The sequence below is a fragment of the Ranitomeya variabilis genome, chromosome 3, assembly GCF_051348905.1.
Source record: "Ranitomeya variabilis isolate aRanVar5 chromosome 3, aRanVar5.hap1, whole genome shotgun sequence".
Classification (NCBI taxonomy): Eukaryota; Metazoa; Chordata; class Amphibia; order Anura; family Dendrobatidae; genus Ranitomeya; species Ranitomeya variabilis.
Window position 1 is genome coordinate 198,905,645 of NC_135234.1, and position 25,516 is coordinate 198,931,160.

General features: G+C 44.8%; 1 protein-coding gene across 2 annotated transcripts; it reads right to left on the reverse strand.

Annotated features, from left to right (window-relative positions):
- Positions 1-270: 270 nt before the first annotated feature.
- Positions 271-22,963, reverse strand: SIKE1 (suppressor of IKBKE 1). Of its 2 annotated transcripts, none has more exons than XM_077294980.1 (6): positions 22,841-22,963; positions 17,282-17,448; positions 16,993-17,098; positions 14,486-14,628; positions 5,906-6,019; positions 271-690 (listed from the first exon to the last, which is right to left on the reverse strand). In XM_077294980.1, the coding sequence occupies exons 1-6, from the start codon at positions 22,944-22,946 to the stop codon at positions 592-594; spliced, it is 735 nt and encodes a 244-aa protein (XP_077151095.1). In that variant the 5' UTR covers positions 22,947-22,963; the 3' UTR covers positions 271-591. The 2 variants fall into 2 exon arrangements, with proteins under 2 accessions (XP_077151095.1, XP_077151096.1); XM_077294981.1 differs by having other exon boundaries at positions 22,713-22,878.
- Positions 22,964-25,516: the final 2,553 nt, after the last annotated feature.

The following is a 25,516-nucleotide window of genomic DNA, read 5'->3' on the forward strand; positions in this document are numbered from 1 at the left end:
TTTCAGCACAATCTTTGCATTAGTTAGTGAAATGTGCGAGTTAAAAACTGTGCTAAAAATAAAACTTCAAGACAAAAATAAACCATTATGGTCTTTGCACAAAATTCATAAACAGCATGTGCCATTTTGAAGAATCTGGCACAAAAAAACAGCAATAAATACCAAAATACAGAAAAAAGAAAAATGGAAATGATGATCAGGGGCCAAAGTAAGCAGCCATATTAGAAGTATGGTCAAAGAGGAAGAAATGTGGTTATGGACTGACAGTAATAACAAACAACTCGTAGTATCTTTTATTTATAGCTAGACTTCTCTCTTTCTGCATATATTTAAATAAAACCTCTATTCTTGTCATTGTCACCGTGCTCTAAGTCCAAGACGTACGCCGGAAGTCACTTTCTGGCGTTCACATAAACAAGCAATTTCTTCATCTCCTCCCACTCGTCAGTACAAAACATTCACTTTCAAGGCAGTGGCCCAGTCTTACTGGTGCAAGCTTATATATACGTGTAGGATCAGGGACAGCCTTCTTGCATCACTTCTGAAGGTCCAGCCAAACATTTAGATGAATGTCTTACAATCTGGAAGAGATCACTGTGATTTCTCTGGTGAGCTCCATTCTTCATTTTTACCAGAATGTAAAGACTCCTTGCTCACCGACAGAACCGCTCGAAGCTCCTTGTTCTCCAGCTGACAATATTAAAAAAAAAAAAAGGAAAAAAAATCAACAGTATTATACAAAACATGTCATAACCCCTAGTGCATATAATACATGTACACAAAATTACATTATATTTATACGTAAATGTTTAAAGATATTGTCATTTTTACACAGCCGAGAAGGGTCCTGTGTGGAGCAGATCCTGAGCATGTCCCACATACCCTGACCCACTGCATGACATATAGAAGTGTCAAATAACATGAATGGGCGATCAACATCACCCATAAATTGTGTAGGCTCCCAGAGTGTCGCCAAAACATTTCTAACCAGTCAAGGTATGGATAAAATCTCTGAAAAGGTCCTTGGCATCTGACACCAAAATATTAAAGGCAAATCTTTTACAGGGACGGTCAGCAAAGAATGACTGCTCAAAGTATAAGCGCTCAATACACCTCTGACGTGGCCAAACATTTAATTTTATTTAAAATAAGCTCTGACGCAGATTCTTAGGAGGGTTGATGGTACTGACAGATTCCCTTTTAAAGGGAATCTGTCACCCCATTTTAGACCTATAAGCTAAGACCACCACCATCAGGGGCTTATCTAGAGCATTCTATAATGCTGTAGATAAGCCCCCGATGTAACCTGAAAGATAAAAAAAAACCAGTTGGATTATACTCACCCAGGGAGGTCCCGGTTCGGTCCGATGGGCGTCGCGGTCGGGTACAGCACCTCCCATCTTCTTATGATGACGTCCTCTTCTTTGCTTCCTGCCGCGGCTCCTGTGCAGGCATACTTTGTCCTGTTGAGGGCACAGCAAAGTACTGCAGTGCGCAGGCAAAGGTCAAAGAGGCCCGGCTCCTGCGCACTGCAGTACTTTACGCTGCCCTCAACAGGGCAGACAAAGTACGCCTGCGCCGGAGCCGCGACAGGAAGCAAGGAAGAGGACATCATGGCATGAAGTTGGGAGGCGCTGGACCCGGACCGCGACGCCCATCGGACCGGACCGCAGCGGGACCACCCCGAGTATAATCTAACTTGTTTTTCTTATCTTTCAGGTTACATCGGGGGCTTATCTACAGAATTATAGAATGCTGTAGATAAGCCTCTGATGGCGGTGGTCTTAGCTTATAGGCCTAAAATGGGGTGACAGATTCTCTTTAAAAAGGGAATCTGTCAGTACCATCAACCCTCCTAAGAATCTGCCTTCAGAGATTATTATAAATAAAAGGGAGCTTTACCAGTGTGATGGGTAATGGCCACTCTCTGCTTTCCTGATCTCACTGCAAAGCTGTGTGTGGTTATAACGAATATATCTGCAGGTTCCTCTTGTCTTCAGCTCCCATCTCACAGAGAGAACAGGGATGTAATATTATTGCAATACAATAGAGCTGTGAGAGCTGGATCTGTTAACATGTTTGTTATGAGACAAAGTTCAGTTCTACTGTTCTGTGTTAGTTCCATGCCTCACACTGGTAACTCCCCCTTTCATTTTAAAATAAGGTATGGAGACAGACTCATGTAGATCTGTGTCCAGCCCATAGTCCTGAACAGCTCACTTGCATATAAGAAAAACATCTTGATAGTATATCTAGTACACCAGTGGTTAGTATCTATGACCCAGTCTCGCCACTAATTAGATCCTTACACTTGCCCATTTTTCCTGCTATGAACACATCAATATCAAGATCTGACTATTCACATGCTATCTTAAGGTACCGTCACATTTAGCGACGCTGCAGCGATCTAGACAACGATCCCGATCGCTGCAGCGTCGCTGTGTGGTCGCTGGAGAGCTGTCACACAGACAGCTATCCAGCGACCAACCATGCGAAGTCCCCTGGTAACCAGGGTAAACATCGGGTTACTAAGCGCAGGGCCGCGCTTAGTAACCCGATGTTTACCCTGGTTACCAGCGTAAACGTAAAAAAAACAAACACTACATACCGTATTTTTCCGACCATAAGGCGCACTTTTTTTCCTCCAAATTTGGGAGGAAAGTGTGGGTGCGTCTTATGGTACGGATGTAGCATGTGGGGAGGGGGGCAGCAGTGAGTGGGATCGCACGGTTATCCCACTTCAGGATGTCCCCGCTGCCTGGAATCAGCGCTGGGAAAACCATGTGGTCCCGATGATTAAGTGCAGTGAATATTCATTAGCGGCTCCCCGCCCACCGATCAGCTGAGCGGGGAGCAGCAAATGAATACTGCACTTAAGCAGGGACACACATGGCTTCCTCAGCGCTGATTGCTGCAGCAGCTGGGGAGATCCATGTGTCCGGGGGAGGAGGCAGCAGCAGCAGCAGGGGCCAGGAGTGAGGAGATCGCTGCATACCTGCCTGCCATGCCTGGATGCCGAGTGCTGTGCACAAACAGGACCTGTGTGATGTCAGGAGTGGGCGGGCTGGAGCATCACATGGCAGCTCAGAGCCCTCCCTCTTCTTGACATCATCACAGGTCCTCAGGCTCTCCACTAGAATCTGCAGGCTTCCTTAAAACCTGTGCTGTGGAAAGGCAACAAGAGGGAGGGCTCTGTGTGCAGTCATGGGATGCTTTTACCTCACCACAGTGGCTGGCTGGCTGCCACAAATAAGAGGTTAGTCTTTACAATACACAATAAAGCACTCTGCCACTCCTGTGGTGAACTATAACTCCCAGCATGTCATAGGATCTGCAGGACATGCTGGGAGTTATAGTTCTCCCATGGCATTTTAAAGCAGCACTCCAGTGCTATTTTGCAGTGCTGGAGTGGTGCTTTCAATATCAGCCCTGTGCCCCCATTCTTATACTCACCCTCCAGCATCTTCATATAGTACTGTACAGACACCACACTGGTCCCGCAGCTTCCAACATAATAACATACTATTATATGTAATAACACCACATATAATAGTATGTTATTTATGTTATTAAATATTTTACCACATTTTTTTGCTTCAAATATTTTTTTTCCCTATTTTCCACCTCTAAAACCTGGGTGCGCCTTATAGTCCGGTGCGTCTTATAGTCCGAAAAATACGGTACTTACATTCCGGTGTCTGTCCCCCGGCGCTGTGCTTCTCTGCACTGTGTAAGCGCCAGCCGGAAAGCACAGCGGTGACGTCACCGCTGTAATCTGCTTTCCGGCCGGCCGGCGCTTACACAGTGCAGGGAAGCGGACGCCGGGGGACAGACATCGGAATGTAAGTATGTAGTGTTTGGTTTTTTTACGTTTACGCTGGTAACCAGGGTAAACATCGGGTTACTAAGCGAGGCCCTGCGCTTAGTAACCCGATGTTTACCCTGGTTACCAGTGAAGACATCGCTGGATCGGTGTCACACACGCCGATTCAGCGATGTCTACGGGAGATCCAGAGACGAAATAAAGTTCTGGCCTTTCTGCTCCGACCAACGATGGCACAGCAGGATCCTGATCGCTGCTGCCTGTCAAACTCAACGATATCGCTATCCAGGACGCTGCAACGTCACGGATCGCTAGCGATATCGTTTAGTGTGAAGGTACCTTTACAGTCATAGCTGAAAGTGTTGGCACCTTTGAAATTGTTCCAGAAAATTAAGTATTTCTCCCATAAAATTATTGCAATTACACATGTTTTGTTATACACGTTTTTTTTCTTTGTGTGTATTGGAACAACACAAAAAAAAGAGAAAAAATAGCAAGTTGGATATGATTTCATGTAAAACTCCCAAAATGGATCAGGCAATTGTTGGCACCTTTCCAGAATTCTGGGTCAACAACTTTGTTTCAAGCATGTGATGCTTGTACAAGCTCACCTGTGGCAAGTAACATGTATGGGCAATATAAAAATCACACCTGAAACCAGATAAAAAAGGGGAGAAGTTGAGTCAATCTTTGCATTGTGTGTGTTTGTTGATATTCTTCAACAATTTTGCTCAATCTCAACGTTACAAGTTCACCTCTAGAGTTCTTGATGTTCCTTTGTCGACAGTGCACAACATAATCAAAAACTTGACAACAACTCAAGGCACTGTAGCTAATCCCCCTGGACGTGGACAGCGGAGAAATATTCATGAAAGGTTACAACGCAGGATAGTTCGGATGGTGGATATGCAGCCCCAACCAAGTTCCAAAGAAATTCAAGCTGTCCTCTAGGCTCAGAGTGCATCAGTGTCAGTGCTAACTATCTGTCGACATTTGAATAAAATGAAAGGCTATGGCAGGAGTTCCAGGAGGACCGCACTGCTGACACAGACATAAAAATGCTAGACTGTAGTTTGCCAAAATGTACGTAAGCCAAAATCCTTCTGGGAAAGAGTCTTCTGGACAGAAGAGACCAAGAAAGAAAAGCTTTTTGGTAAAGCACATCATTCTATTGTTTACTGAAAACGGAATGAGGCCTACAAAGAAAAGAAAAAAGTATGTAAAGTCAAATATAGTGGAGGTTCAAAGATGTTTTGGGGTTGTTTTGCTGCCTGTGGCACTGAATGCCTTGACTGTGCAAGACATCATGAAATCTGAAGATTACCAAAAGGATTTTGGGTCACAATGTAGTGCTCAGTGTCAGAAAGCTGGGTTTGCACCTTAGGTCATGGGTCTTCCAGCAGTACTATGACCCCAAACATACTTCAAGATGCACCCAGAAATTGATGGAAACAAAGCACTGTAGAGTTTAAGTGGCAGCAATGAGTACGGATCTAAATACCATTGAACACCTGTGGAGAGATCTTAAAATTTCTGTTGGGAGAAGGCGCCCTCTGAATATGAGAGACACGGAAGAGAAGAGTGGTCCAAAATTCCAGTAGAGAGATGGAATTATTGATGATTGTAAAAAGTGCAGTTATTTATTCGAAAGCTTGTGCAACCAAATGTTGAGGGTGCCAACAATTTTGTCCAGCCCATTTTCGGGGTTTTGCGTGAAATGATGTCTAATTTGCTATTTTTCTGTGTTATTCCAATACACACAAAATGAAATAAACATATGTAATTGCAATAATTTTCTGGGAGAAATATTTAATTTACTGGAACAATTTCAAGGGTGCCAATAATTTCAGCCATGACTGTATATATGTCACCCCTAAACAGAATCAATGACTTTACCTGTAAATTGTTTTAATGTCATAGCAGATTGGTATACAACACACAAACTGGTTATTTCATTACACATAACAGTACACGTGCTCTAATATGGCTGTGTCCCATGAACACAGACTTCAGTGGTCTGTAACCGTGCTGCATTTCTTTGCACGTTATTTAGTTGGGACCTCAGCGCCGCTCAGGTCTTACCTCTAATTGGGCGAGTCTCTCCTGAATATTATAGGCATGCTCCTCATCTACTTGAATGGCTTTTTTCATCACTTCCCCCATGGAACAGATTCTGTCAATATAACTTTCTACTTCCTTTAACAAAAGTATAAGATAGTTCACAATTAAACACAACCTCACATATCTGTATTAGCGGCATTTTGCATTTATTCATTTAGATTAAAAAAATAAATAATTTGTGCAACAGTTCAATAAAATACTGCGAAACATGCAGCCGATTCCAGGTACGGCACAAGTACTTAGAGCTGCAGAATGCCGAATGTTGCGGATTTTTGCTGCAGATTTCACCCACAATAGCGGAAATCTGCAACAGACATTATATCGCCACATGCAGAACTCATGGCTGATCTTAAGGCTTGATCAACAGCTACATTTCACACTACGTGAGCCTGAAATTAAGAGAAAACATCCCCTAATGATATAATACACGCTGAGTAACTACTTTCTTCATATAAAATATGGTGCATGTGGTTTATAGGTTTAGTGTACAGTAGGAATAAAATAGACCGGATTCAGGATTAAATCACGTAATAAACAGTGGACACATGAAGTATAACCCAGATATGTGCCTGTGCAGTCCATTTTGGATTGTATATGCCATAGAACTCCGGGACATTTTTTAATCAATTTATTAAAACACTTAATGGAAATCTGTCACCAGGTTTTTTTCACCCCTAATCTAAAAATCAGCATAATTTAGAAACAGAAGCCCTGATTCCAACAATGTGTCACTTGCCAGGCTGCTTGCTGTACTTTTGATAAAATCACGGTTTTATCAGCAGAAGATTATCACTAAAGGACTAGTAAACCTGCTGCCAGGTAGTCATCCATAGTCATGAGCTCTGTATAACCCCGCCTCTAGCACCGATTGGCAGCTTTCTGCCTATGCACAGTGTACACAGAAAGCTGCCAATCCGTGATGAGAGCAGGGTTATACAGAGACGCAGCATTCAGAGAACTGGTACATTTGCAGGGATACAAAATGACAGCCAGTAAGTGACACATTGCTGGAATCAGGGTATCTGCCCCTACATTGTGCTGCTCTCAGATGGGTAGCAGAAACTTGATGAAAGATTCCCTTTAACACAAAATAAATAATAAAAAAACAATTACTATGTTACAAAGATAATAAAAATAATATAAGATACCCAAACATCTTAGGGAAAACATAGCTAATCCCGGTAATTTTGGCGAGATCAGATGGCAATCTAATGTGTATGGGGCGGATATACCCTCCTACAATGGCAGATGTCAGGGAAAGAAAGATCGAGCAAGGTTGATGCTTTGTGCAAGAAACGTATCCATCAGCGGTTTATTCCCTTTTCCTTAGTGAGATGAACATGAAGCTGGACGAGCGTGCCTAATAATGATGGGTGGAAGAAGTAGCTGTCAACTGGGAATACAAGTTCATTGTAACACAGTACCATTACATTAACCGTGCGCAAGACACATAAAAACTTATTTACATGGGGTTAAATCTTTAATGCAATTTATGGCACACAAAAACATAAAAAGCTTAAAAAAAGTTCACAAATATATGTATAATGTTATGTAAAAATTGTATGTTAAAGAAAGTACAAAATTAGCTTTGTTCATTGCTTTGCAATCTCACTCCCTCTCTCCTACCCTCAAAAAAAATAAAATGGAATAGTAAGTGATCATGGAGCCCTATGTACCTCAAGGTGGCACCAACAAAAACTGACACTCACCCCGCCAACAGCAAGCGCTCATATAAGCTATGACAGCAGAAAAGTAAAAAAGGTGTGGCTCTTCAAATGGAGGTTTAAATTACAAAAAGAGTATTAGAAAAGTAATTAACAAAACTTATTAATATACTCTTCATGAGCCGTGAGAGAAGGGATATGACTTAGGTTACATCACTGAGGCGGTCTCCCGGCCCCCCATCCAGCACGTAACCAGTGATGTGCCAACACCGGGATGCGCTCCTTTCCTGTAATAAAGGGGTATTACATAGAATGCTCACATGAGAAAAAACCCCAAGAAAAAAATAGAATTATTCTTACCGTTAATTCGGTTTCTAGGAACCTTCCACGACGGCATATGGAGGTTGTCTCTTTGCCCTAATGGGGAACAGGAAACAGAGGTTAAAAGGCCCTCCCACCTCCCACTTGCCAGTGACTTACAACTGAGACCATAGCACCGGTTTACCTTCTGAATCCCAGAATTAATCCAGGAATATATAGAGGGCGGGAATTAGCGCCGTCGTGGAAGGTTCCTAGAAACCGAATTAACGGTAAGAATAATTCTATTTTCTCTAGTCACCTTCCACGACGGCATATGGAGGAATACCAACTAATTTGATACTAGGGAGGGACAACGGCCTGAAGAACCTTGCGGCCGAAGACCAAATCCTTATTGGATAACACATCCAACCTATAATGTTTGGAGAAGGTGTGAAGTGAGGACCATGTAGCTGCCCTGCAGATCTGCTCCGGAGATGCGCCTGCTCTTTCTGCCCAGGAAACTGACGTAGATCTGGTTGAGTGGGCCTTGATCCCTACCGGAGGAATTTTATTTTGAGCAAGGTAGGATTCTGTTATAGCTTTTTTAATCCATGTAGCAATGGTATTTTTGGCTACCTTTTTCCCCTTATTTTGTCCTGAGGAATGGACAAAAAGGTTATGATCAATTCTAAGATCTCGAGTTTGATCCAGGTAATGAAGCAGGATACGACGAACGTCCAGAGTGTTAAATTTCCTTTCCTCTGAGTTTGCAGGTTTGTTGCAAAAGGTAGGTAGAACGATTTCTTGAGAACGATGAAATTCAGAGACCACTTTAGGAAGGAAAGAAGGATCCAAACGGAGTATTATTGAGTCATCTCTAACCAGTAAATAAGGTTCTCTTATTGATAAGGCCTGTAATTCACCCACTCTTCTGGCTGAAGTTATAGCCACCAAAAAAACAGTTTTGTAAGCAAGATTTTGTGGGGAACAGGAAGACAGAGGTTCAAAGGGTGGACCCGTAAGACCTTGAAGTACAATGTTAAGATCCCATGGAGGAACTATGATTTGTTGCCTAGGGTTCATTCTGATTGCTGAGGTCATGAATCTTTTGATCCAGCGATGGCCTGCTAGATCTTGATCGAACATAGAACTGAGCGCAGAAATCTGGACCTTCAGGGTACTGGGTTTCAGGCCCATTTCCAAGCCTTTCTGTAAGAAATCTAATATCTTAGGTATATCCGGCCTGAGAGGTTCTGGAAGAATAGGTAGGCAAAAAGATGAAAACTTTTTCCAAATTTTATTGTAAATGGCGTTTGTTACTGGCTTCCTGGATTTTTGTAAGGTGGCTATGACAGGGATTGATAGCCCCTTTGCTCTCAAAACCTGGGCTTCAGAAACCACGCCGCTAAATTCCATTTCTGAGGGTCTGAGTGGAGAACTGGCCCCTGAGAGAGGAGATTGTCTTTTATTGGTAACATAACCGGCCCGTCCACTTGTAGTTGGATGATCAAGTTGAACCAACTTCTTTTGGGCCAAAAAGGAGCAATCAGAATAGTTGGAGTCCCTTCCATCCGAATTTTCCTCAGCACCTTTGCAAGGATTGGGATTGGTGGGAATGCGTAGGCCAGATGAAAGTGCCAATCTTGAACTAGAGCATCCACTGCTCTGGGATTGCCTGTTGGGTTCAGGGAAAAAAATGTTTCGACTTTTGCATTTTGATGGGAGGCAAAGAGGTCGACATCCGGGAGACCCCACCTGCTTACTAAAAGATTGAACGTTTGAGGATCCAGACTCCATTCGCCCGGGTGGATATCTCGCCGGCTCAGATAATCTGCCTGAATATTGGCAGTACCTTTTAGGTGAGTTGCCGTCAGGGACAGCAAGTGATTTTCGGCCCAAGCAAAGATTCGGGCAGAGACCTTCTTTAGGCTGGCGAATTTTGTGCTGCCCTGGTGTTTGATATGAGCCACCGTGGTCATGTTGTCTGAGTGAATCAGAACGTGTTGGCCAGAAATCTGACGATCTGCTGCTAAGAGGGCTTATTCCACCGCTTTGAGTTCCCGGAAATTCGAAGATCTCCCTCTGATCGTTTGGTTCCAGAGACCGTGATAGGGAACATGATTTATCATGGCTCCCCAGACCCTCTTGCTGGCATCTGTCTTGATTGTAGTTATTGGGGACTGAACCCAACTCACACCTCTGAGAAGATTTTTCGATCTCATCCATCAGGTTAAGGATGCTTTCACCCGACCTGGTGTGCGAATCCTTTTGGTCAGTGAGCTGGGACGACCATCCCAATTGTCTAAGACATGGGTTTGAAGAATTCTTGAGTGGGCTTGAGCCCAAGCCACCGACTGAATGCAGGCTGTCATGGAGCCTAACAGCGACATTCCGTCTCGGAGTGTAGGAGATCTCATCTCCTTGTATTTCCTGATCTTTACTACTAATGGTAGTCTGTGATCGTCTGGAAGAAAGGACATTTGTTTTACCGAGTCCAGAACCACTCCTAAAAACTTTCTGGTTTTTGAGGGTTGAAGCTGAGATTTCTTTATATTCGGAATCCAACCCAGAGATTTCAGTATCTCTAATGTTGCTGACACATGGGACATCAGGGTTGCCTCGGTGGGAGCTACTATCAGCAGATCGTCCAAATAGGGCACTATACAAACCCCTTGTCTCCGGATAAAGGACACTGCCTCTGCCATCACTTTGGAGAACACCCTCGGGGCTGATGAAATGCCGAATGGGAGGACTCCAAACTGATAGTGCTCCACCTGGTGATTTCCCTGTATCGCAAACCTGAGATATTTCCTGTGTCTCCGGTGGATAGGAATGTGGAAATACGCATCCTTTAGATCGATAGTTGCCATAAAGGAGTGTTGATTTATTAAAGGGATGGCTGATTTTACAGACTCCATCTTGAATCTTCGATATTTCACGTACTGATTCAGACCCTTTAAATTTATAAGAATCCGAACTTCCCCCGATGGTTTGGGTACCAGGAATAATCGGGAATAATGTCCCAGACCTTGTTCTGACTGTGGAACCGGGGAAATCACGTTTGATCTCAGAAGATCTCTGAGACCCAAAGTTAACAAATTGTGATGTCTTGCCGGAAGGGAAGTAATTTTTAGACCCTGAGGGGGGGGAGAAATTAACTCGATCAAAAGGCCCTGCTTGATAACATTGAGGACCCAGTGGGAACTGGTGATGTTTTCCCACTGATCCACATATTTTGAGAGTCTTCCCCCCACCGGGTCGGAGTCATTGTTTATCTTGTTGGGATGACTGCTGCTGCTGTTGTTGTTGAGGGACAAAAATATTTTTCCCTCTCCCTTTTGCATAGCTCCACCTGCCGGTCTTGCCTTTACCCCTCGGTTGAGAGGACTGCGACATTGGGGCACGGAAAAAACGTTTTTTCGGTTGCTTTTGCTCCGGGAGCGCCTTTTTCTTGTCAGTCGCTTTGTCAAGAATGTCGTCTAATGCTGGGCCAAACACATAGTCTCCTTTAAAGGGAATGGCGCACAATTTAGCTTTAGAGGTGATATCGCCACTCCATAGTTTGAGCCAGAGAGCCCTTCTGGCAGAGTTGGAGAGTACTAGAGACCTGGCAGCAATCCTAACGGATTCCAGGGAAGCATCCGCTAGGAAACCAGTAGCTCTAAGTAGTATAGGAAGTGAATCTAACATTTCACCTCTAGGGGTACCCTGCGATATGTGAGACTCCAGTTTTTCTAGCCAACAGGAGAGGGCCCTGGCTACGCAGGTAGAGGCGATATTAGCCTTCAGGACAGACGTAGAGGATTCCCAAGACTTCTTCAGGAGACTCTCAATCTTCCTGTCCATAGGATCTCTCAATTTTGAAGAGTCCTCAAAAGGGAGTGCTGTTTTTTTGGCGACTCTGGCTACTTGCACGTCAACTTTGGGAATGTCATGTTTGACAAAATCACCTTCTAGAGGAAATCTATGTTTCATCTCTGAAGACATGCTAAAGCGCTTTTCAGGGAGTTCCCATTCTTACTCAATCATGTTAACCACATTAGCGTGAACGGGAAACCCTGTTTTCTTCTCCGATCTGAGCCCACCGAACATATGATCCTGTATGGACTGAGGTACAGGCTCCTCTTCAAGTCCCATCGTGTTACGTACAGCAGAGACCAGGTCCTCAATATACTCTGAGGAAAAGAGGTATTTCCTGACCTCAGCTTTAGGGGATGCAGGATCTTCCCAGCCAACAGATGAAGTTTGAGAGTGGTCTGAATCAGAGTCCGATTCAATGACCTGTATCTTCCTTTTATTAGCTGGGGAGTGTGGTGGCGGAGGTGGAGGTGTGAAAGCTGCCAAGGAAGATTGTACCTCCTGTTTAACGAGAGAGCGAATCTCATCTAGTAGCGATGGTTGCTCCGCTTTAATTATCTTGTCAGTGCATGGCTGACAGAGCTTTTTATCCCATTTAGGAGGGAATTTAGCAGCACAGACCGGGCACTTCTTCCTATAGTTAGCTTTAGGGGTAGACCTTTCTCCCTAAAATAAAGAGGGAGAGAGGAGTGAGGAGCTAAACCCCCTAAGGGAACTACCTCCCGGATCCCGTCCCTGCGTACTCACAGTAGCAGGGGCAGCGCTGGGCTCTGCAGACGCAGGGCATAAGGAACCGTCCATACTGAAGAATTTTGGTCTTACCTCAGTGGTGGTTCAGCAGGCTTTTATGGAGAGCACTCCCAGCACCTGCCTCCAGCGGCCGAATCTCCCCCTCCCCCTCCGGTATCCATGTGTGGGACGCCATTGCTCCGACAACGCCGGCCCGCGAAACCCGGAAGTACCGGCTTCAGGGAGCATATGAAAACCGGAAGTGACGCACGCGCGCGCGACGCTGACGTCACTTCCGGAACGCCGAGCCGAGCCGCATGGAGGGGAAGAAGCCGGGAAGCTCAAAGAGGATCCCGGCTGGGGATCCAGGCCTGCTTTACCCTCGTGGGGGCGCAGGAAGGCCTGGAGGGGGTCCCGAGGTACCTGGAGTACAGGACGACGGGAGCAGCATAAGGGGAGGCACGGAGCGACACCAGCTGCCCGGCTAAGCAGGTAAAACCTGTTAAAAACACTGCAGTTCACCGGCCACTACAGCATATGAAAAAAACTTCTCCTTGTCCCAAGGGGAACAGGAAAGACACTGGCAAGTGGGAGGTAGGAGGTCCTTTTAACCTCTCTGTTTCCTGTTCCCCATTAGGGCAAAGAGACAACCTCCATATGCCGTCGTGGAAGGTGACTAGAGAAATATTAATAAAATGTAACTTTTAATATAACCTTTAAAAACGGGACATACAACAAATACAAAGAAAAACCCTATAAATAAACCCTGGTCTGTATGCCTGCCTGTCTGCGGAGGTTGGCACCCTATTTACACCCCCACGAGAATGGCGCCCCCGCTCAACGGCGGCTGACCCTGTTCTCCTATTGTGCCCTATTGGTAAGTGCCCACTGATGCTAACCCTAGAAAACCCTGCGGATATCCAGATTTACAAAATTCCAGAAGTTACAGTGACTCTCCGGGACCTGTGCAGAACAAAAAAGAAGCCACAGAAGGGCGGAACAGTAAGGAGGGGCGACAGCAGTCAGAAGGTGCAGGTGCGGGATTTCCAGATGTGTACCGGACGTCACAGGGACACAGTGACGATGTGGGGGGAGAAAGATGGTATAAAGAAGTGAGGAGGCAGAGGACACCCCATTGCCTGGAAAAGGTCATTTATAGAAAGTGATAAAAGATGATTTATGCCAGTTCTCATACTTTGCACTGACGAAGGACAATAAGCCAAAACACTGTCTGCAAACAGAGATTCTGATTTGGCTTTTATCCCAAGTCATATTGTAAGACTAGTAAGACAGTCGATAGTGACTTGTAGGATTGCTGCTTCCAACAGGTGGCGCTATAGAGTTCAAGTCCTCTTCCTCTCTGAAGAGTTCACAACAAGGCATCTGGAATGAGACATACAGGGATCACGCTCCTCAGCAGTCTACAACCTGTATGCCCATATTGATAGGTTGGATCGCTCACATGTGCTGACAGATTCTCTTCAAGCACATTTCTAAAGTTTTTATCTGGACAGGCAGCCGTTTAGCACTTTGAATTTTACAGTTTAAAGGGAATTTGTTGACAGGTTTTTTCCATGAAATCTTTTGAGAGGAGTATAATTTAGGGTCTGAGACCCTGTTTCCAGTGATGTGTCCCTTATTAGGCGGTATATTGCTGTTTCAATATCAATGCTTTTATCATCAGGAGATGATCACTCCAGGACTAGGTGTCTTATGCCTCCTAGTCAAATGCTCTGTGTAATCCCACCCCCACTTAGCAGCTGTCTATCAATGTACAGTGTGTGAGCTGCTTTATACAGGGGACTGCTAGATAGGAGTAGCAGAGAATACAGTGATTATATGAAAATGACAGCATACAGACCAGCAAGTGACACATCACTGGAATCAGAGTCTCTGCCACTACACCATGCTGCTCTCAGATCTCATAATGAAAACCTGCTGACAGATTCAGTTTAAGTAACAATACAACATGAGGATATGTAGGACTTACCGAGGAGTAGGTCTCATGAGCTCCCAGCACTGGCTCTGGCGGGACAGGCTTTTTATTTGCTATTAGCTGTAGCATCTGCCTCCTGTATTTGCTCATTATCAGTTCTAGTGCATACTGATGTTCCTCCAAAGACAACCAGAGCTCTGAAAAAGATGAAAATACATTATGTCTAGAATGTAACATATCGTTGGAGATGTGACTACGTCCCACAGACTCCCCAGCCATCTCCCATCCCAGTCCTGCTAGTGGCAAAATGTAACAGTGAGAACGGCAGACCCCTATTCTAGAGTGTGTGTTGAAGATCAAGAAGATCAGACCAACACTTGACTAACATACCATCAATTCCATGGGAAAACAGATTTCCTAAAAATAAATGCTAACATTGAAACAATCATTCTTGCTATGAAGTATCCAGAAAAGGACAAACGCCGGCTCTAGTGGTCCCAGTGACTGATCAGAAGATGGATTCTAGTGGCAGCATGAAGATAATTGGACTTTCTGGATGTCCTAGTAAAATCGGTCATTGTAACAGGTCGATTTACACCACCCCCGGGTTAGCCCCCCCTTATTCAGAATTTGGGTAAAAAATGATTCCATTTGTTAGATCTTTGTTAGATCTGGTTTGATCAACCAAAACTAATGTTAGAGCTCCCCTACAAAATGAGATATTTACGATCTTTTTCAGGGGGAGCTAACCAGTAGCTAACCCCCCTACTTTGAAATTTGCCGTTTTTGGATGGATTCTGATAGATATTCGTTAGATCCGGTTTGATCAGCCAAAAAAAGTTAGATCTCCTTTCGTTCCCGAGATATTGGGGGTGTCAGGTGGGGGGTTAGCACCCCCCCCCCCCTTACTTACTTTGAAAGTTGACGTTTTTTGGATGGATTCGGATAGATAATCGTTGGGGGAGACCAACAGAGAGAGAGTGAAGTGAGGAGGTAGTGAGTGAGTGGGACAATCTGAAAGTTCGGTCAGTGAGTCATTCTCGTCCCCCGTGATGCCTACAGGCCCGCCTCTTCACAATCATCGTAGCACACTGCCCCCCTTCCCCGCCACGACACATCGCCAGTGAAGTCCTGAAGCTGCCCACAACTGGCCCCCGCCGAAGAGGCCGCTGCTCAAACGGATCTAACGAATATATCAGAATCCATAAAAAAAGCGGCAAATTTCAATGTAGGGGGGGCTAACCCATAGCTAACACCCCCAATATCTTGGGAACGAAAGGAGATCTAACGTTATTTTTTGCTGATCAAACCGGATCTAACAAATATCCATCAGAATCCATCTAAAAGACGTCAAGTTTCAAAGTAGGGGGGGTTAGCTACGGGTTAGCCTCCCCTGAAAAATATAGTAAATATCTCATTTTGTAGGGGAGATCTAACGTTAGTTTTGGTTGATCAAACCGAATCTAACAAAGATCTAACGAATGGTATCATTTTTTACCCAAATTCTCAATAAGGAGGGGCTAACCCGGGGGTGGTTCGATTTACCTGTAGTGAAGCTTTCTATAGCAGTCTGTGTGTGCACCCCAAATATTTTGTTATCTTAGCAGGTAATAAAAAGCACATTGTCCCTTTTAGGGTATGTGCACACGTCTGGATTTCTTGCAGAAATTTCCTGAAGAAAACCGGAAATTTTCTGCATGAAATCCGCATTTTTTTTTTCTGCGTTTTTTTCGCGTTTTTTTAGCATTCTGCAAGCGTAATTAGCTTGCAGAATGCTAAAGTTTTCCAAGGGATCTGTAGCATCGCTTGGAAAACTGACTGACAGGTTGGTCACACTTGTCAAACATTGACAAGTGTGACCAACTTATTAATATAGATGCTGCTTATGCAGCATCTATAGTAAAAGATAGAATGCTTAAAAATAATTAAAAAAATGGTTATACTCACCTGCAGGCGTCCGTTCCTATAGATGCCGGTGTGGTTCAGGACCTTCCATGATGTCGCGGTCACGTGAGCGGTCTCGACCAATCACAAGACCGTGACGTCATCGCAGGTCCTTCACCGCACATCAGCTATAGGAACCGAAGCGGCAGCATGCAGCGGAGAGGCGGGAAGACATCGAAGGTGAGTATAGGACTATTTTTTATTTTAATTCTTTTTTTTTTTGACCAATTATATGGTGCCCAGTCTCCTCTCCTCCACCCTGGGTACCAACCGCACATAATCTGCTTACTTCCCGCATGGTGTGCACAGCCCCGTGTGGGAAGTAAGCGGATCAATGCACTCCTAGGTGTGCGGAATCCCCGCAATTCCGCATTTTAATGAACATGTTGCTTTTTTTTTCCACGATGCGATTTTTTCGCGGAAAAAAAGGCTACATTTACACAAAAAAATGCGGAATACACTGAAAATAATGGGAGGCATATGTAAGCGGTTTTTTCGCGTTTTTATAGCGAAAAAACGCGAAAAAAATGCGAAAAATACTGAACGTGTGCACATGGCCTTACTGAGGTTTTTGGTATAGAGGCCTCAGCCGTCTCCAGGCCTCAGCTCATATTCACCTTTATTTTCTTGCTGTAGGTCTCTAATCTGAGTGTTTTCCTGACATAATAGCACATGAGGTTTGTATTTTGATGTGTCCTTTATTTCTGCCAAGTCTTCTTGGTACTGAAAAACAAGTAGGGGAATAGTTAAGAAAAGAAATAGCCAAAATGTACTTTATATTCAACACACTAGAGGGACTAGGATCTCCCACACTAGTGATCTCCATCAGCCCAACAGTGAGACCCACTGATATTCCTGCTGATAAACGCTACCAACTGGAATATTCTTTTGAAACACAGTACCTACCTTTTCTGGCAGAGTCGTTCCAACCTCCTTCATGGCTTCAACATGCTTATGTAGCGAGCTGGACTGTTCAATTAGGGATTCTGCAGCGTTGTCATGATCCTTAAGTCTCTCTAACAGAGTCTTGGCGTCCTGTAAGATCTTGTCAATGGTGCACGCCATGGCTGCAACTGAAAAGTATTAGAAATAAATCTCTGTGGAATATATTCTATACACCTATATACATACTAGATGGTGGCCCGATTCTAACGCATCGGGTATTCTAGAATATGCATGTCCACGTAGTATATTGCCCAGCCCACGTAGTATATTGCCCAGCCCACGTAGTATATTGTCCAGCCCACGTAGTATATTGCCCAGCCCACGTAGTATATTGCCCAGCCCACGTAGTATATTGCCCAGCCCACGTAGTATATTGCCCAGTGACGTAGTATATTGCACAGCCACGTAGTATATTGCCCAGCCATGTAGTATATTGCCCAGTGATGTAGTATACAGCACAGAGCCACGTAGTATATTGCCCAGCCACATATGTCACAGGTTAAAAAATAAACATACTCACCTTCCGATCCGAGGGCGTCTTGTAGTTCTGTCGCCTGTGCGCGGTGCAGGCGGCAGCTTCCGGTCCCAGGGTGTGATGACGTCGCGGTCACATGACCGTGACGTCATGGCAGGTCCTTCTCCCGTACCATCGTTGGCACCAGAACCTGCCGCTTTCATGGAGAGGTCACCGGAGCGTCGCGAGGAGCGGGAAAGGTGAGTATATAATAATTTTGTATTTTTTTTAAATTATTTTTAACATTAGATCCTTTTACTATTGACCCTGCGTAGGCATCGTCAATAGTAAAAACTTGGTCACACAGGGTTAATAGCGGCGGTAACGGAGTGAGTTACCCGCGGCATAACGCGGTCCGTTACCGCTGGCATCAACCCCGTGTGAGTGGTGACTGCGGGGAGTATGGAGCGGGCACTGACTGCAGGGGAGTAGGGAGGGACTAATCGGACTGTGGCCGTCGCTGATTGGTCGCGGCAGCCATGACAGGCAGCTGCCGAGACCAATCAGCGAATGAATATCCGTGACGGACAGACAGAAGGACAGACAGAAGGACAGACAGAAGGACAGACAGAAGGACAGACAGAAGGACGGAAGTGACCCTTAGATAATTATATAGTAGATATCTCACACCTCCATGTCCAACAGAACACACAGGCATGTCCATAGTCAGCAGTCGGATTCCCATGGCTTTATTTGGTGTAACTATTTGCATGTATGGTTAAAAACATTGTTAGATAACTATGACCAAGGTTTCAGACCTTAGTCAGCCTGTTATGGCTTGTTCACCATCTTCGTTAGGAAAGGCCAGGTGATGAAAATTTCCCAGATTTATAAAAACTCTGCCTCCTCTAAACTTGTGCCAATAAACAGCAGCCATGGGTTCTTCTAAGCAGAGTTCTTCCAAACCTCAAATATATCTACAGACAAAGTAACCGTTTATATATTGTGCATACATACAGTGGCTTACGAAAGTATTTTCGTGTTTTGCTACCTACCTCACAACCTAGAATTTTCACCTTTTTTGAGAGTTTGCATCAGTTCATGTAAAGAACATGCCTACAACTGTGTTTCACAATAAAAAGAAAACCAAATGTCCAAACAACAAATAGGACAAAATAACTGAAAACTTCAGTGTGCATAACTATTCACCCCCTTAAAGTCAGTACTGTGTAGAGCCTCATTTTGCAGCAATTACAGCTACAAGTCACTTTGTATAAGTCTCTATGAGCTTTCCACGTCTTGCCACTGGGATTTTTGCCCATTCCTCCAGGTAAAACTGCTCCAGCTTCTTCAAGTTAGATGGTTTCCTCTAGTAAAGTCTGACCACAGATTCTCAATTGGATTAAGGTCTGAGTTTTGACTAGGCCCCTCCAAAGCATTTACATGTTTCCCCGTAAACCACTCGAGTGTTGATTTACCAGTATGCTTTGGGTCATTGTCTTGTTGAAAGGTGAACCTCCGTCCCAGTCTGAAATCACGGACAGACTGAAACAGATTTTGCTCAAGAATATCCCTGTAGTTTTCACCATCCATCTTGCCCTCGACTTGGACCATTTTCCCTGTCCCTGCTGCCGAAAACATCCCCAAAGCATGATGCTGCCACCATCATGTTTTACTGTGGGGATGGTGTTCTCTGATGAGCTGTGTTGGTTTATTACCAGACATAACATTTACATTGGTGGCCAAAAAGTTTAATTTTGGTCTCACCTGACCACAGCACCATCCTCCATACATTTGGGGAGTCTCTCACATATCTTTTGGCAAACTCAAAATGAGCCTTACAATTTTTGTGTGTAAGTAAAGGTTGTATTCTTCCCACTCTTCCATAAAGGCCTCCTCTATGGAGTGTAGGGCTTATTGTGGTCGTATGCACAGATACTTCAGTCTCTGCTTGGGAACTCTGAAGCTCCTATGAGACCTATGGTCTCTGTGCTGCCTCTCTGATTAATGCCCTCCTTGCCTGGGCTGAGAATTTTGATTGGCGGCCCTTTCTTGGCAGGTTTGCTGCGGTACCATGTTCTTTCCATTTGACAATAATGGATTTGATGCTGCTCATCAAATGGGGGATCATCCGAGAATGGGATATCTTTTTTTTTTACCCAACCCCGACTTGTACTTCACTACTTTGCCCCTTAGGCTACTTTCACACTTCCGTCGGTACGGGGCCGTCGCAAACTGTCAGCTCGACGTACCGACGGACGTTGTGCTAAATTTAGCACAACGTGGGCGGCGGATGCAATTTTACAATGCATCCGCTGCCCATTGTGATGAGCGGGGAGGAGGGGGCGGACTTCCTGCCGCACATGCGCGGTCGGAAATGACGGTCACGTCGCACAAAAAAAAGTTACATTGAACGTTTTTTTGCGCGTCGCGTCCGCCAAAACACGATGGATCCGTCGCACGATGGATGCGACGTGTGCCCATCCGTTGCGATCCGTCGCTAATACAAGTCTATTGGCAAAAAACGCACCCTGCAAGCACATTTGCAAAATCCGTTTTTTGCCCATAACGACGGATTGCGACGGAGCCCAGAAGACGGAAGTGTGAAAGTAGCCTTACGTGTTGCAGCCTTTCAGAAAAGGTGTGTATATACTGACAGACCATGTGACACAGATTGCACACAGGTGCACTTCCTGTCACTAAGCATGTGACTTATGTAGGTAATTGCTTGCACCAGAAATTTTTAGGGGCTTTATAACAAAAGGGTGAATACATATGCACATGCCAATTTTTAGTTAATTTAATGTATGCCTATATTTTTCTCACTTCACCAACTTAAAACTATTAAGTGCTGACGCATCACACACAAAATCAGATTACAAAAACATTTAATCACAGGATGTAACGCAACAAAATAGATAATATGCCAAGGGGGGGTGCATACTTTTGCAAGCCACTGATTATATATTATACATGGTATATAAGCAGCGGATGCTTTGCTATGTATGGCAGGGATTAGCTCTGGAAAGCCTCAGGCTTATACTCGATGGAGAAAATACTATTCCAGTTACTTTGCTGACTGTGGACATAGCTACATGTTCTGTAGAAACACTGCACAGACCTCTGTCAATCACTGCACTCTCCAGGGTCCACAAGCAGCCAAAGCCTGTGACATGAAAGTCCACTGAAGACTAGAACACCATCCATTACAGGGGATAAAGGCAGATTACTTCGTAAGGTAACAAATGCCTTTATCCCCGGTGGTTGCAGGCCGCTCCGGGTGGTCTCTGCCAGGACTGGAAGCCATGTGCTCCTGGTCTGTAGTCACCTGACTGCTGAGGCAAGTGGCTGGGTGGGAATCCGCTGACTGGAGCACCACAGAGCGGCCTGTGATGGAGCGTTGGGGAGTTAAAGCCGTTGGTGCTTTAGGACTCGTGCAGACGACCAGATCATCAGTCCAAGTGTGATCCGACAAAACATCATATTGCACCCAGACCAATGTTACTCTGTGAGGACGAGTCCAATGTTTTTTCTAGGACAGAGCTGGTCCAGGGGACAAAAATGCAGCATGTTTGAGTTTGATCTAATAGTTGACTTACAGTCCGATTTCCATAGACTGACAACATTTAGATTTTTTTTTACTCCATCTTCTCCACATCTGAGCGACCACACTCTGACAACCATAATTGGCCTGATTCTCTCGTGGGGATGTTAGGCTACGTTCACATTTGCGTTGGTCGACGCATACCGACGCATGTGTCCCTATCTTTAACATGGGGGGCGCCTGGACATGCGCAGGTATGCGTTGTACTGCGTTTTACGACGCATGCGTCATATAGACGCACAAGACAGGGCGCAGGGGACGCTACTTGTAGCGTTTTCCCTGCGCCGAAAGTCCCGATCTGTAGGATCTTATGACAACGCATGCGTCGCAAAACGCTGCGTTGTGTACATGCGTTGTTGGTTGTGTCGCCGACGCTGCGCCCAACAACGCAAATGTGAACGTAGCCTTAGAAAGCAAAACATGGCCGGGATGCTGAGCTTTTTTTTTTTTTTTTTTTTAAATAAATGGTATTTAACCCCTTCCCAAGGGATGTCACACATTAGGATAGGTGATAACTTCTAGATCTGTGGGATCTGACCGCTGGGTTCCCCCAGATCTGCACTTTTACCCCTGTTGGGACGGTGTGGCTGTGTGATCACTGCTCCATTCATGCTTTATGGGGGTGCCAGATATATATATAAGACTTCAGAGCTCGGAAATCTCATTGAGCACGTGCACTGTCCAAAGTAATGGGGAGAAAGATGCTGTGCCGATCTGTGATGTCTCAGTGGTTGTCGGACCCCACGAACAATACGTTATCACCTGTGGATAAATGAGAACTTTGCTTCACCGTGTTCACATGTCAGTGCCACTGAGAAAGAAAAGGGCCAATACATGAGTGATGTGCCCCTAATTATATACAGGAATACCAAGAGACACAACATGCGCATAAGAAAACCATCGACAGACGCTGGAGGACACTAACCACAGCCCCCCGGGTGCAGGACAGACCAGAGGGAGCAGCGGCTGATCCTGCATATGACTGGGCACCATCTCCATTACCAAGCCCACTGATCCCTATGAAGTGCAGACCACCAGAAGGCTGATGGAGGTGCCGCATCCAATAAGTGCTGCTGGATTCTCTCCCATCGGACTGCCACAATGAGCTCGCTGACAGATTCACAGTTAACCCATTCTGCAGCCAGCGATAGGCAATGCAGGGGCCATAGAAGGCAAAAGGTGCAGCTCTTTAATGAGACCCAATTGTAAAAAAAAAATAATCTTAGCCCCTTATACATTAATTCAAGTACAATAATTGTCTTTAAAAGGCGGACAACCCCTTTAAGGAAGTAGAGCCAGCTACTGTGCAGGCGGCAGTCCCACCAGTACCTCACCTGTAGGCAGAGCTCTGATGGCAGCACAGGACGATCAATAGCCACGAGCGGCCCGGCATCACTGCCCCTGAGCCCGGAGGACAGCACACCAGTCACACAGAGCGCTGCTGCCGCCCACCGACACTCACCTGTCAAACCTGCCCGGCCGGCGCTCCACCGGCCCAGCAACTTCCGCCTCCAGTCACCGGAAGTCACAAACAAGCGCTCTGATTGGCGGCATCTCCCTGATGTCATTTACATGGCTACAATAACGTTGTGTATTCGGACGGCCATGTTTTAACCTGGCAACTTCCAGATGATTCATTATGAAGTTATATTCTGGGGGGTTTATACCACGGTGGAGCCGACGCTTATGTGAGAACCATGTCTGCTGCGTTTTATCAATTTCGTTCTATCATGATAATATTGTTTTATACTGTGCCCTCTAGTGGCCCCTTAGGGGAATGCAGCGCCTCCTGTACTGTTTGTGTCACGTGCACACACATTACAGGGAAGACGAGCCCCTTCTGTCAGACCGATAGTGGGGTCTACTCCATGTAGCACAATAACACCCACCAGGGTGATGATGGGGGAGAGTGAATCAATGTTATAAATTTGTACAAAACGTTACGTTTTGATGCCAAACTGCATGGAGGGTCCCATGAGCGCGGTCGGCTTGGTGAGCTTTCCACTATGTGCCCAATGTGACAGTTATCATAAACTTCATTTTTTAATTATTTTACCAATTTTTATTTTCCAATGTTTACAAATTCCCAATATAAATAACAATAGCTATCTACTAACCTGATACCCTTCAGGATAACAATGAATGACGTGAGATCCTATGATTTACTTTATTGCACTACTACATGTTGCTTACCCGAACCCGCAACAGATGTCCTTGACAAGGACCGCTCCCGCTTGACACGTTGGATCACATCTGGTTTTGACTCCTTGCTGGATCAGAATAATTTTTCGCTGCAGCAAGACCTACAGTGTATTTTTTTTTGTGGTGCTGAGGTTCCTACCTCTATAATCGGGGTCATTTGTTTTCAGTTAAGATGTCTAGCATTTGGCAAATACCGTAATGAAAACTAAAAAGACCCTCATTATAAATAAAGGGATACGTCTGATGGTTTTTGCCTTCGTCGTGCCACAAATACAGCTTGCACGAAACTGATGGTTGTTCTGGTGCTGTATTCATGTAGTCATGCTGATTCTAGTGATATAGTCACAGTTATGTGCATACCACCGGTACAGATGCCATGCAGTCTGCAAAGTATTTCAATCTGACGCATTATGGTGGGTGGTTCCATCACGGGCTTCGTCTGAATCACATTTTTCTGGGATTTACATGGAAATCGCGATGTAGTTGCTCAGCGTAGAACACGAGAATGTGATCCCAGCCTTATACTAGAAACAATCAAAAAATATTATGTATCCCAAAATGATACTTCTAAAACCCCTAACTTATCACACACAAATCCAGCCCCCACTCAGGTCCGTCACCTGTCACTGGAAATATAGGGGGTTTCCTATGTTACTGGTAGAACAAAGACTCTGGAAAGTGACACAGCTCCCACCCCTCCAATAAACTCCAGTGAATCCTGCGTTCTCAAATCCAATTGCCCTCTCCTTCTGAGCCCTACTGTGCCTAAACTGCAGTAAGCGACCACATGTTTGGCATTATTGTAGTGGGGACAGCCAAATTAATATTTTAGGGGGTGTGTGTCTCCAGAAGCACAAGCTTGGCACTATGTATGGGGACGCTGCAATATATGGGGGATCTACACTTTATGGGAGCACAATGTATGGGTACTAGACTGGCAGATTTGCAATGCTCCAGAATAAAACATGTTGTGGATGTTATAAAATGGTCGCTGCAGTCATAGATGGATTCATTGAAAGGTGCAGTTTCTATAATGGGGTCACTTTTGTTTTTGTTCTGCTGTCCTGGCACCTAAGCGGTTCCGGAAAGGTCGCTCACAAACTATTCTAGTGCTCCAAAAGCCAAATTGTGCTCCTTCCTTCTCAGCACCGACGTGTGGCCAAACGATACAGTAGTTTCTTATTATATATACAGTAGGGCCTCACCATATTTGGGAGAAATTGCACCATAAATTATGGGGTCGAGTTTCACCTATTAACCATTTGTAAGTGACAAATTTGCAGCCAAAAAAATTACATTTTTACCATTAAAATGTTATATTTCCATGTCCCAATGCTATAACATTCTGTGATGCACCTGTGGTTTTAAAATAATCACTACACCCCTAGATGAATTCCTTAAGCAGTGAAGTTTCCAATATGGGGCCACTTGTGGGGATTTCTGCTGATCTGACACCTCAGGGGCTCGCCTAATAGGGCTCACAATCTATTCAAACAATCAGCATTCTAAAAGCCAAGTATTACTCCTTCCCATTTGATCCCATGTATGTGTGAGCAAACAGTAGTGTACAACCATATATGGGGTACTGCCTAGGTTCAGTAAAAATTGCATAACAAATTATGGGGTCCATTTTCTCCTGTTACCCTCAGTGTAAATTATAAATTTGATGCTAAGCCAGTATTTTATTTGAAAACGTAATTTTTTGTTTTTACATCTGTGAGGCAGTGTCCGGTTTTATATGCGAGGGTCGCTATGTGTCCCACAGGATGTTCAAAGAAGCATATGGAGGCCGCGGGAGTACATTGCAGTCACAGGCCTAGCTGTGATTGCAATGTAGAATAAATGTGAGTGTTAGGCTTGGGCAAGCTATTTGTCCAAGGCAGATTTAGGAAAACCTGTCATGGGCTTTTATTTTTTAAATAGACTATAGGTAGGT

What these genes read in the sequence shown, in the direction of transcription:
- SIKE1 (XM_077294980.1), bottom strand. Translation starts at nt 22,946, where the DNA reads ATGACATCAGGGAGATGCCGCCAATCAGAGCGCTTGTTTGTGACTTCC. An exon ending in CTCATGAGACCTACTCCTCG is followed by an intron (nt 6,020 to 14,485) that starts GTAAGTCCTACA and finishes CTTTTGTTAAAG; the next exon opens with GAAGTAGAAAGTTATATTGA. An exon ending in AGAGACTCGCCCAATTAGAG is followed by an intron (nt 691 to 5,905) that starts GTAAGACCTGAG and finishes TAATATTGTCAG; the next exon opens with CTGGAGAACAAGGAGCTTCG.